Consider the following 13,867-nt stretch of genomic DNA (forward strand, 5'->3'; position numbering starts at 1 on the left):
AGCTGGCACAGTATAATTAGACTTTGCTTCTTTGTAGTGGCTGATAGGGATACCCACCCTGCTTCATTTCATACCAACTTCTGTTTCTTCCCTATATAAACTTGCTACAAGACAGGTGGCACATAAACACTTATGTCAAAAATGTTCCTCAGAAAACTGAGATCATGGAAGAAGTCTATGTGCCAAAGACATTGTTTAGAAATTGTTTAAGTCTTCATTGTGTGGAATTTCATTCAAATGTTCCTTGTTTGATTCCCAACCACCACCCTTTGGACCTCAACTGGCTGCAGGAGATAAGAAGGGGTTGCAAGAACTTTGCTTCACTGGAGACACTAAAGAAACAGTTTTGATAACAAGGTTTGCCAACAAATTTCCTTCTGTGGTTGCACACTAGAAATCAGCCAAGAAAGTTGAATTATCTCAAGACCAAATTACAAAATTCTCAGCTACAACCTTTTTTTCTTTTTTTTTTTTTTTTTGGCAAATGCAGTTCTCAGAAAACAAAAGGAATATTGATTTTTACCCACTTGTGAAGACCTTCACCACAAAAGTTTCTGCTTTGTTTCAGACATTGCTTGGATTTGAACTTGGGTTGCTGCATCTCCCACCTCAGTAGGATTAGCCACACACTCCACTGTAGTAACTCCCTCTAAAACAAGGAAGCTCAGGTTTGTTTTCACACAGACGATTTTCAATGTCCGTTCTTATTGCATCAATTCGTACCTCAGAACCTGCTTTGATATGCCTAAAGAGAAGAAACTGAATCCTGCAGCCTTGGCTCTGTGGAGGGCATAGAGAGCTCTGCCCTCTCTAGAGGGCAGATTTGCCTGCCAAGACTGACCAAGCTTAGGGGCAGCAGGAATGGGAAGAGTCAAGGTCAGGGACAGAGCCCTGCAGCACCCTCTGTCACATGTGCAGCTAAGCCCTTAACCCAGCTTTATGCAGAACTACAACTGCAGATTGCTCCAAGCTGTTCCCAAGGAAGATGCCATGTAAGGGCTAATTCTTGTAAATCTCTGCATTATTTCCCAGTAAGTGCTGAGGTGGGCTGGTCATGGACTGTGACCAAGCCAGCAGCGACAGCTCTGCTGTTATCCTCAGTGCTTCTCTCTTCTCCTGATGTTTACTCTGCCACTGTGGGTATTGAGACTGTTTTCAGCCCCTCCATTGTCCATCTGTTTCTTTTGCAGGAACTCATCACTGCTTGGTACATCGGGTTCCTGACACTCATCCTATCCTCGTTTCTTGTTTATCTGGTTGAAAAAGATGTTCCTGAAAAGGATGCTAATGGGGTGGAGATGAAGGAAGAGTTTGAAACCTATGCAGATGCACTGTGGTGGGGGCTGGTAAGTGACTCCAACAATACCTTATCCCCTTCTTAAAAACTTCATATCCAAGAAGAGATTAATTATTGATGTTAAGGTTTACAGTATAAGTGCTGCTAAATTTGGGTGAGGAGCATGTTACTGATATAACATTGCCAAAGTAGGGATGCCCCAACAACCATTTAACAGAACTTATATCCCTGTTGATTTTCAGTCAAAGGCCCTTAGGTGCTTAAACCGTTCTCAGAAATCAGTTTGTGCTCTTGGCTTCTGGGAAACCTCTCTTTTAGAGGAGTGCCTCTTTGGGTATAACTGCACTTGACATAGCCTATGCCTATGGGAGACCTAGCTCTCATGACAGCAGTATCCTGCCTGTGAGAGCTACATCCCTCAGAAAATGGCAAAAACAGAGCTGGCCAAACTGGAAGGTGCTGTTGACTCTCTTGAGGGACAAGAGGCCTTGCAGAGGGATCTAAATAGATTGGAGCACTGGGCAATGATTAATGGAATGAAACTTAACAAGTCCAAAATGTCTCTGGAAAGGATAACTCAACACTTCTTTTGTGTCTTACATGCATTCCCCAAGAATCACCCAGGGAATGTCATTGGTGGTAGGATACTGAGCAAGAGAGACCTTTGATACATCTGTTCTTGTCTCTTCTGATGAAGAGAGGAGTATTGGTTTGTGGCACTGCTCATTTGATCACAAAATATTCCTGCCATCTGGTAGGCAGAATTCATGGTGCTTTGCTACCAACAGTTAGGGGAGTCTATATCATGCTGTGACTAAAATTCAGCAGCATATTTTTTCATTTACTGCAGTTCACTCATAAATGGCAAGGTTCTGCCCCACCATTATTAATCAAAAGGCCCCAAGTGTTGCATAGAACACCTGGATATTTTCATATCATTACATATCCAGGACATTTAGGTAGAGTCTCACGGGTGAGAAAAGGTATACAGCTGGAAATTAACAATTATGCAGGAAAGGAGTAAGTTTTCATGAAGTCATCTTTGTTTTACAGAGACTAAGACTTCAGGGAGAGGTAGCCCTGATTGTTAAAGCTCTGCAAGCTGTAAACTGGCAAGTCCCATTCCTAACTGTGCACTGATGGTGGGCAGGAGACTCACTCTGCGTGCAATGTCACATGGAGTTCCCTTTCAGCAAATGCATCTTAGAGAGGCAGCTGCTTTAAGACTAAATCCATTCTCCCTGGTGCAATGCCTCTGGACTATGATGCCATTAAAAAAAAAATTGGTTGGCTCATCATCAAGAACTTATTTTAAGAAGCTGTGCATGAGCACCCGTAACACTAACTGCAGGTTTCATGGTGACATTTAAAGCAGAGCTGTTGGCTTTGTTTTTCTTATGGGAAGTCCTGGTCATTCTGCCCACAGATCACCCTCGCTACGATTGGGTATGGAGACAAGACCCCCAAAACATGGGAGGGACGGCTGATTGCAGCTACATTCTCTCTCATTGGAGTGTCTTTCTTTGCTCTTCCTGCAGTAAGTACCTTCCCCCTCCTCTGTTAGGCACAGCCCAGAGCTGTACATTTGCAAAAAGAAGGTAAAGTGATCAAAACTGCCAGTGGAATCAAAATCCCTTTTTAAGAAGTGATTCAGACACTTGAGCTGGTCTATATCAGTAAATCAAACTCCTTTCTTCCCAACTTTGCATAGAGCTTATTGGGAATAATATGTCACCCCGATACTCCTCGAACCATGTGTGGGCGTTTTCTGAGACAGTGCTCATTGGCACAGGACAAAATCAATCCAGCAAGTGAACAGTCTGGGAAATCACAGGGCAGTTCATGAGCCTGCACCCTGGCCCGGGTTAGTTTACTGGTATTGACATAGCCACACAAGATGTATTTTTAAAGGGCTGTTGTTTTAATAATTAGGGTTGGGCCCGTCTTACCCAGCTCTAAACACTTGCAAGCTAGAGATCTACATCTGAGTGATCATCACAGACCAGTGGTCATCCTTTATAACCAGTGCAGGTCTGCAGAGCATTTCATTTCACCTGTTTCCCTTCCTTCCTAGAGAAGATCTCTGACACCACCACGGAAGTGCTGTTTCTACCCACTAAGGTTAAAGGGAATTTAGATAACAGGTGACAGTACAGGTATTTTTGATCTAGCCAGGTGAATCCTACTCTGGCTGCTTAAGAAATGATCTCTAAATGGCTTTTGAAAGTATATTTGTTCTCTTGTGTTACATAGGCCAAATATTTGCCTTGTCTGCAAAGTCTTCAGGTAAGAATGAGACAAGATCTGGGTGAGATGGACCGAAGAGCAACAGAAACCATCCCGAGTCCATATTTTAGGATATCTTTCCTTTAGATTGAGACTTGGAAAGAATTTCACAGAGGATGGGAAGTCCCACACACCCAAATCCAGAGTATGGTTAGCATAGCTCTTCTATCACACAAGCACAGTTTCACTCTATCCTGAGTGGAAAGTAATACACCACCTGGACACATCCAGCTTGGAAAAGCAGTAGGCATTCAAGAAGTCTGTTGAGGACCTTAAAATGGTTTGGTGTGGCCTGTGGCCCTTGAGAAGATCATGACAAACTTGTGTCCCACGAGCAGAGCAGTGGGAAAGGCATGCTGTACTGCACAAAGGTCCCACGTAGCCATACCCGTCTCCACCTACAGACCTGTTTCCTCTCATTATTAATCCAGTTTTTCTAGGTACGAAATGTCTAAAATCTTGCATCACTCTATGCTTTCAGGGCATTTTGGGCTCAGGGCTGGCACTGAAGGTTCAGGAGCAACATCGTCAAAAACATTTTGAGAAAAGAAGAAAGCCAGCAGCTGAACTCATTCAGGTTTGCAGCCACTTATCCCCTCCTTGAAAAAGTGTTGTGTATGAAGACTGCTGCATCATGCTAACAAGGGCCACTGCTTCCCCCCTGCCCAAATTCTCATTTCCCATTGCAGGAGGTGAGAAGCTGTGTTTGTAAAGGAGTCAGTTTTTTCACATTGAGCTAGATAGTCCAGTGATCCTTGCAGTTTTTGAGGAATCTTTCAAGTCCCAGAATATCTTTCAGAAGAACAGTGTCTTTAGAAGAAAGGGTCTCATCTGCTAGCTTCTGGAAGCCAACCAACTTCTGCATCAGTGCCACGAAATCACAGAAAAGAAGCTGTTGAAAACATATTCTTTCCAAAATCCAGGTTTTGTCAGTTCCCTTGAGAGAGTGATTTTATGTGCAAACAAAGTTATTTTGTTATTGATGTGAAAATAGCAATAGAAGTAACACAATACACAGTGACAGTTTCAATCAAGGCAAATGACATAAATAGTATGTGTGGTTTGTAAAAACTGAAACACACCCTGGATCTTCTGTTATGTCACTGGACGATCAGAGGATTCAATGGGAAGAGACTCCTTGACTTCAGTTATGGTCTTGGTTATGAATTCAGAAAATTAAGCTTAAAATTACTAGTCTGGGGGCTGAAAAATTTGACAGGAGTTACCCTTAGTAGGTGTGGAAAACACCCTGATGGCAGTGAAGTAAATGGCAAAATTTCCACAGAGGGACAGAGGAAGTTTCTGTGATATCAGATGGAAGCGTTGGTGCCCAGGACTGCTCAGGATCAAACCAGTCTTCAGGAGAAACAGGCTGAGTGGCACATTATGCTGTTTTCATTAAAAACAGTCCTTAGCAAACAGAAGGGGCTGCAGGCACCCCTTTTAGAAGACGTTTCTTCCTCTCTTACTAAATGAGCCGACTTCTGCTTCCAAGATTTCTTCTTTATACTGGGCATGATGTCACATGGTATGGAATATCCCTTTGGCCAGTTTGGGTCAGCTGTCCTGGCTGTGCCCCCTCCCAGCTTCTGGTGCACCTGGCAGAGCACAGGAAGCTGAAAAGTCCTTGACTAGTGTAAGCATTACCTAGCAACAACTAAAACATCAGTGTGTTGTCAACATTGTTCTCATACTAAATCCAAAACACAGCACTGTACCAGCTACTAGGAAGAAAACTGACTCTATCCAGCCGAAACCAGGACAGTGGTGAATTGAATTCACCTTTTAAATTATATCATCTCCACTTAGCAGGTAGCTAATTTAGCTACAGTATTTTTTAGATATGTGCTTAGAGAATTTTGATTGGAGCTAAATGCTGAAATAGAAAATTTCTCAGCAAAATTTCTTCTCATGATACATTACATAGTAAACTAGCTTAAGCACTTCCAGAAATATTGGACAAATTCAGCAGTGCCTGAAGGTCTTTTAGACATACCAGACAGGAGAATAAAACCAGTTTAGTCAAATGTAATGTCTTGTTGATGTTGGTGGTTCTCTGTCATGTCCTGTCTCCTTTAACAGCCCTCCCAGACCACAATCCAGTGTCAATAGTTTTGCCATATAGTGACACTCATTTGGTATTGCTGATAATTAGTAATTAATTTCCAGATAGTCACTCAGGCGCATCATTATGTTCTTTGAAGCAATCTGGCTGCTGTCAGCCTGGGGAATAGCTTTACCTAACACTAATTATTTCCTTTCCCTTGTAATTCAGGCTGCTTGGAGATACTATGCTACTAATCCCAACAGGATTGATCTAGTTGCTACCTGGAGGTTTTATGAATCAATTGTATCATTTCCATTTTTCAGGTAAGTGCATTGTCCACCTCTCCATCATCATTTTCTGTGAAGTATAAGTCAGGACAGGAAACATAGACTTTATATATATCAATGAGGCTTTTGTAGGTAACAGACTGTTGCCAGTTAACTTCCTGGCTGAGACTGAAAAATACGCTTTTTGGCTTCTGGATCCATTTCTTCTCCCTTCCCCTGGTGGGATATATTAAGGGCACAGGGATAACTCCATCAGTGGCTCTCATGTTAGCATTAAACAGAGGAGAAGGCTGCCTCACCATCAGCTTCCCTTTGTAAGACTCTGGAGTTTATCGCCCTGGAAATCTCAATTTCTCCCTCTGTAATTTTTATCCTGATAAAGTTTTAACCCTGGATTTCAGAGGCGCCTGTACTTCTCGCACCCTCTATGATGCGGTTGTGTATTTTAAGATATGGGCTATGCTGAGAATTCTTACTTTTCCCTCTTTAGCTCAACTGGCCTGCGAATTGTGTTGTTCACAGAGGTAGCCATGGCATGTGAACATAATTAATACTTGTTAAATGCTTGTCTTTTGGCAATACCAATTGCTCAAGGGGATAATTCAGTGGAGGACAGCCAAAGCATGTTTAAAACTATCTCCCACTGAAACTACTAACTGAAGGTTCACAAGGAAACTTTTTTACGGAGTTGGGGTCATGGTTTTATTTTAATCACCACTTCTGAGTTCAGTGGAAAGCATTCCATACATAAAGACATTCAGACTTAATGGACACTCATATGTTTATGGATATGAGTCTGTCTGATCCTCACTTTTCTTGCCTGTCAAACAGGCACCTTCCTCACCTTGAGTTCCTAATATTTTAAAATGTTGGCCCTATGAAAGCCAAGACTTTTAGCTATAGACTATCAGCTGCTAATAATGGGCATTACTTATCCAAGTTTATGCCTTAAACTTTCATTCTGGACTTGCTGTTATGCCTCATTCTGACAAAAAGTGCCCTTAAACTACTGCTCAGCTCAAACAGACGTCTCCACATGTAAATTGTGCTCACTGCGCTAATACTGCAGCTCCAGCTGTTGCTCAAAACTGACTTGAAGAAACATTTCAGGCTCCTGCCTTCACAAGGGGCAAATTACAAATATTAACTCTTTCTTTGTTTATTCACAATATATTTCTTTAGGATTGATTTCACTTAGGTCAAAAAGGCAGTTTCTAAGAAAAAACACCACAAAAGTGTTTAATTAAGGCTCAGTACATATCTTTCCTTTTCTTTATCCCTTCTCACTCTCTATCTATTCCCACATTATCCATTATAGAGTCATTTCTAGAAGGTTTCTTGACCTGAGGTTTTGTTCAGAGAATAATTGTCAGGCTTGCATGGAGTCTAGACTCATTACCGTGACTTCAAACTTGTTCATTGTATGTAGGTTCTTCTGTGATTTAAATGCGACCTGAAATTTAATAGGTGTTTTGCAAATAAGGTCCTGGGAGAGAGGGCAAGAGAGTTCACTTCTCACCAAAGACTAGATTGCCAGTCTAAGCAGCACAGATTGGTTTCAGGAAACTATATCACTTTCTTTGCTTTATGGATAGTTGAAAATGTAGCTTTTATTCTGCTGTCAGTTATGGTCACAGAACAAAAGAGTTATAAACCATTAGCAATAGATTAGAAATTTCTATTTAAAAAAATCTGCTGAATTTATTATGTGATTCTTCTCTCCTTGCTTTCTGGTAATGCTTCCTTTCTTCTCTAAAAGGAAAGAGCAATTGGATGGTACTGCCAGGTACGTAGCTGCCATTATTACAGCCTTGTTTTAATACAGTTATTGGAGGATGCAGGTTAAATGGTTCTTTGTGGATTCATGAGCTGTTAACCAAAACATGCTACTAACACCACAGGTAGTCATTAAAAATGATTAACCAGTCCATTTCCTAATTGCTTGCTTTTTTCCCAATTTAACAACACAGCTAAAATGCTACTCATACAAATGCAGTGTTGCTTGCTGACTGTATGTAAACAGCTTTATTGTTCGTTATGATTAATCATGGTCTAGATTTCTCCTGATCCATGCCATAGAGCCGGGGTTTAGCATCCAGGTTGTTCTGGGGTGAATTTAAAGTTCTGCTTCATGTTATTGCTCAACAGTCCTGCACAGAGCGATGTTGCGGTGTAAGGGATCAAGTCTGTGTTGATTCACCATGTGCAAAGATTTCTTGACAATAAATACTAAGATGGATGGCTAAAATGGATCAGCAGGATAGTCAATCTCTCTGGCAGTACTAAAAAAGCCACCTTAGGTTTGAGGCCTTGGTCCCACCCCTGCTGAAACAGATGGGAAAGCTCCCAGTCACTTTGGGGAATTTACAAGCAAAGAGAATGAAGGAATCATCGATCCTAATGCTGGTCAGTCACTGAAGACTACAACAGAGCAGTCATTGTCAGTCAACCTGCAAGGTCTCAGATGGAATTGATATATTTATAACCCTCTCCAGCTAAGTTGCAGATTCAAAAGCGCATAAAATTCAACCTCTTAGGTCTAAAATGTGAAATACTTAATGCTAAACTGCTATCAATGAATCACCCACAATGAAAGTCAATAGCAATTAAAGGATAAATAGTTCCACAGACTCGAGTTGAACCTATTTCCATTTGCATCCCCATTTACAGTGCAGAGAAAAAGAGCAAGAACTGTAGCAAAATTTGAAAACTGTTAGTCAGAGGTCAGGCCTGGGTTCCAGTCCCTGGCCTGATGAAAAGTGATCTTTTTATTTTTTAAACATTTTGTGCAACACATGACAGCTTCAATAAAGGAAGCTGAAAAAAACAGATTCGCACTTGCTGTTCTTCTATGAATTTTTGGGGTTCAAACCTCCTTTAACAGAAAAGAAAAACCTATTGCAAGTTTTCTTACAGTACAGGCAAGTGCTGTAGTCCTGAATTATTGGGAAAAGATTACTTCCCCCTCCTACCATCATCATCATGAGCTAACCTGCTCCTCTTCAAAGACTGCCTGGATGGGAGTTACTTAGTTTGTGAACCCTCATGAACCTTAAGTACTATACATCCACGGCACTGCCCAGGCTAAGCAGTCATGAGCAAGCTCAGTTGCATTAATGTAGATGTCTGGAGATTTTAGCCATCTCCAGGGCTGGCAGCAGCTGAATTTTGGCCTTTAATATGTAGGAGAGAGCTTAGGAGCTGAAATCCTTTTGAGTACATAACTCCATACCTTGAGCCAAAACATTTTCTGACTCAGATGCAGCAGCAGATTAAAATTAGGAAAGTGAAGGATTGCTGCAGTTTGCTGTTGGTCACAGCTCCCCTAGAGAAACTCCTGCACCTGCAGCGACAGAACAGTTTGTGGAGAAGCTTCTGAGTTACTGTATCTTTCAGGCCACTAGAAGAAGTAATTTTATGTTGAAGCACTGGATTAAAAACTGAAAAGTATGACTCACAGCTCAAAATCTTTAAAACTGTAATCCCAAGGCCCCTCATTCTAGCTGGATATATCTTGCTTTTATGTTGCTACATATGTAATAACCTTCAGCAAAATCATCAGTAAACCTGCATTGGAGCCTTCCTGTTAGCAGGAATGTGTTTATGAAAATAAACATTCAATAAGAGGGATTGGAAACCCTCCAGATAAACAGAAAAAATGATGGTACTTGTGGGAGCATCCACTGACTTCAGTAGACATGGGACTGAGCCATAAAATCTGGTTGCTTTGACAGTCCCACCTCCCATCTCTCATAAAACTCTTATTTACAGACCAGATAATAAAAAATAATAAAAATTCCTCTTCCTCCTACAGTGATTTAGTATAGAAAGTATTACTTGCACTCCACTGCAGTTTGCATTTAAGGCTGTATTGAAATAAATGAGCAATAAGGGAATGTGGTCCACATGGAGAGAACAGCCCATAAGTGCACTCCGTCTCCAGGTTCTTGCATCAGTTAAGTACTTAGTGGGAAAACTGTAGTAATAAACCGCATTGTCTGAACAGTGGTTGATAAAGGAGAGAGAAGAATTGGTCCAAAGCTTTCCCAGAAGAGTCAGAAAATTTAACTGGTTAATAAACTAAAAATGAGGCCTGGCTGTGTAAAAATTTGAGGGTGGGTAGCGATTTAAGTGGCAGGGTTTCTCTTCTGTGGTGAGAAAACTCTTTAGGAACTCCACAGTAGTAGAGTTGAACTCTGTGACAGATCCTTCTAGCATCTCTCCTTGGAAGCAGGAGCTGGCATCATGGCAAAGTCACAGCTAGATGCAGCTCCTTGTTCTTAGACCATTTGGGAAAAACACAGGGAAGACAACAGAGTAGAAGAGCCCATTTCAGAAGTTGGATCCCAAGGCAAGGCTGCAGGGAAGGACTTGTGACAGTAGAAAGCCAATTAAAGTTTGGCAGCAGCCCGAGGCTTTATAGAAGCTCCCTTTAAACTAAAACTGTGAAGATGTGAGATATGATGAGGAGCACATTGGACTACCCTTGAGCTAGATAGTAGGCTGGGTCCTGTAAGCAGTGAAGGGAAGTGGTACATATGATGCTGCTCTGTTAGGAATAGCGTTTTCCCTACATGCCCTGTGTAGTCCCCCAAACCAGGAGAAACTGGGGCTTTGCTATTCATTGCTCACTGGTGGGGAGTTTACTGACTGTATACCAGAGATGCCACTAGTTTTTTCTTCCTTAATCAATACCTTAAACTAGCAGCACATGAAATCTCAGATAGCAATTGCTCTTCTGCATGTATTGCAAAGCCTTTTCATCTGTTTAGCTCCCAAGAAGGAAGACTTATGAGAAAGATATATTAATGCTCATTTCTGCCGGAGTGCAGCAAATCATTCAACAAATGTTTGGGTGTTTGACCTACATTTCCCAGCCTTTAGGATGGACCTTTGCTTGATGGACATATTGTTTATTTTGAGCCAACTTTTAGATGTCTATGTCTGAGGAAGGAATTTTGGGCCTCATTTTTCAGCACTGTTGTTAGCAGCTGTTCCACTGATTTCGACTAGTGTAAGAATTTTGAATCACTTGTATGTACAGATACTTTAGTGAAGGATTTTGAACTTTCTTCTAGGGTCTTGCTCCTAATCAGCATTGACCAACTGTAGAACTAGACATCAGGAGAGCATGTTCATTCCTAAATCTATTATTATGAGATTGCAGAAAAGTCATTTATCCCTGTTTCCTTATTTCTACAAGACAAATAATATTTCTCTGCCTTTGGAAAGTTGGTTTGATTTTTTTTAAGTGGCAGAATCGGTACTAGTCTTTCCTGCTATGTGAGTATGAAAGAATGCATATAATGTCGTGCATTTTTGTATTGCCAGTAGTAACAGCATAATGAAAATAAAATCATACTTTGCAAGGTGGAAAATTTAACTGTCAGCAGTTCTTCTTAATGCATCTGCCCAAAACAGGAAGGGGGTAAAAGCCACTCTGATCTGCACACTACATTAACTACAAATGAAAGGCCGTTCCCATTCTTTTTCATAGAGCTTTTCATGGGTAATCATTAACGTCTCATCTTAATAACTTTTCTTCACTTTACAGTAATGTCATGTTTAGTAGGGAGTCATTCTTTGGATCAAGCCTCACGAGAAAACTTAGGTATATGCGTTCAAGTAACAATTGAGCCTTACTCTTTTCATATTTCTTGCATGCCATTCTCTGCCTGCACTTTCTGTTTTTACTACAGTGGTTCATCTAACCACCATAAAAAGTAAGGGGAGATAAGACTGAAAAGTTATTTAAGCATAAAAATAAAGTTGCATGACCTTGCAGGTAGTTCATTGTTCTGCTGTTCAGAAAACTTGGGATCTGATCCAGGCTCTGCCAATGATCTGCTTAGAAACAAGTGCTTTTCTCAGTTTTCATAGAATGGGAATGATACTAACCTACTCTGCAAATCATTTAGAAATTTACTGTGAGAAAAATATACTGTAAGAGCTAAATACCATTCCTTATGCAGTCCCAACCTTGCCAACACAAATTCATGCAAGTCACTTTGCATTTGAGTTCAGTGGAACAACATCTCTGCATGTGTATTTGCAGGTTCTGGTTCAGCAAACGGAAAACAAGTGGATGCTTTTGATCATCTGAATAAAGTTAGTGACATGCTTAAATATCTTGCTGAACTGTGACCTAAGATGTGGGGCAAGAGCTTTATCTTCCTGCAAAGAAACGTAAAAATAATTTGTAGCATTTCAGGAATTTGAAAGACACATCATCGGAAATACTAATATTTTGACTAAGTTGTCAAGCATTTTATTCTATCCCACACAAACACCTTGCTATCATCCAACTTTAGCTCATTGTTCTCATTCCCACTTCATTTCACAAACATGAAATCATCAACACACAACTCAACTTTCCTAGCCTAAGCTCTTCAACTGTTGGAGAGCTGCTAGTGAAGCACTCCATTTTTTCGTTGGATGATTGGCCCATGCAAAATAGTCAAGAGACATTGATTTTGCAGTTTGGTTTGCTTTCAAGTGGTTGATACATGGAGATAACGTTCACTGCAAAGTAAAGAGAGGGTCAACATCGATATGGTTTCTACCTATGTTGCTGGCTGCATCCATTGGTGAAAAATATCCAACCTGTTTTCACAAAGAATTGAACTTGGACTATTCTCCCCATGGATCTGCGTGACATTGCTTATTTTTACCCATTTCCAATCACTTTAGAAAGTGTGGATGAGAAGAGAGGCTGAGCAAAGGCCTTTAGTGTGCATAAGGGCTCTTTCTCTTCCTGAAGGGCATCAAAGTTGAGCCCAAGTTAGGACTTGTGTTCATGTTTCTGGGCAAATAATCTGGATGGTAGGTGAGTTTGGATTTAGAGTCATGCCTACAATTAAATACCAATGAGGACATACACCAGCAAAGAGTGTGGAAATTGTTTGGCTAAAAGGGGGTGTTTCCTCCTCAGACATCAGAAACTGGCAAATTTTGACCTCAAGATTCAGGATGCAAAGTGGCTTTTTAAATGAAGACATTAGTTGTCAAGAAGTTACAGTCAATTATTTTGAGATTGAACACTTTTTTGAGTTACTTTCTATAGAAAAGAATGTTACTTGATTTCCTTAAAAGGGAAAGCTGATTGGCCAAAGTTCAGAATTACAGAATGCTCTTTTTGTTTTATATTAAGAACACACATGAACTCTCTGAGGTCAGCTGAATGTATTCAGTGCAGGATTCATGGCTGTCCTCATAACATTAGTTTCATGCTAATTTCTATTGGGAATAGTTCAAAGGAAAATACTTCTGGAAATCTCATTCAGAATGTTTGATTTCCCAAAGCTAAGTTCACCCATATAAGTAAAGCTCCTAATGTAGTAAAATACTGGAGTAAACATGACTGCCTTTTGCTTCCAGTTACTTGAGACCAACTAAATCTAATGATGAGCTAAACTGCAAAAATATGGAAAATTTTCCTGATTATTATTACTCCTTGTTAGGTGAAAGTGGTAAATACATGGAAGAGGGCTGTGTTTGATTCACTGTTAGCATTAACTCATTATTTTTCTTCTCATACATGTATCATTTGTTTATGAAACTCCAAGCCTAGGCAAAGAACAGAGAGGAGAGTATCTGGCTTGCATGTTGGGATGTAACTGCATTATTTCCTTGCATGACTGTTTCTGGAAAAGTATTTCTAGTTCAGTGGTTCCCACTCTTTATTCTGAGCAAGGGTAAAACATCTGCTGCAGAAGCCAGCCACCTCTTGTATATCCAGCCACCAAATTCATCTCTCAGATGTTTCAAAATAATTCCCACTGCTCTTGGGGAGCAAGAATCTGAGAGCTGAATTGTTCTTTAGCTAGGAAGCCAAACTGTCTGCACTGCTTCTGCCTTCCTCCTTTTATGGTGGTCTGTATCTACCACAGAATTAAGGAGTTCTCATGCTGGGACTCCACTTCAAAGACAAAGGTTTTGAGAAAATTTTTA

General features: G+C 40.7%; 1 protein-coding gene across 2 annotated transcripts in view; it reads left to right on the forward strand.

Annotated features, from left to right (window-relative positions):
• The window catches only part of KCNQ3 (potassium voltage-gated channel subfamily Q member 3), a 215,971-nt gene that overhangs the window by 180,954 nt on the left and 21,150 nt on the right, over positions 1-13,867 (forward strand). Inside the window, exons 5-10 of one of the 2 annotated variants that reach the window (XM_076329077.1) lie at positions 1,191-1,346; positions 2,724-2,834; positions 4,065-4,160; positions 5,859-5,953; positions 7,677-7,703; positions 11,472-11,528. In XM_076329077.1, the coding sequence (XP_076185192.1) occupies positions 1,191-1,346; positions 2,724-2,834; positions 4,065-4,160; positions 5,859-5,953; positions 7,677-7,703; positions 11,472-11,528 (542 nt within the window). The remainder of the gene's footprint in view (positions 1-1,190; positions 1,347-2,723; positions 2,835-4,064; positions 4,161-5,858; positions 5,954-7,676; positions 7,704-11,471; positions 11,529-13,867) is intronic. The other variant, XM_076329078.1, reaches the window with a different exon arrangement.

This window comes from Aptenodytes patagonicus, chromosome 2 (genome assembly GCF_965638725.1).
Source record: "Aptenodytes patagonicus chromosome 2, bAptPat1.pri.cur, whole genome shotgun sequence".
NCBI lineage: Eukaryota > Metazoa > Chordata > Aves > Sphenisciformes > Spheniscidae > Aptenodytes > Aptenodytes patagonicus.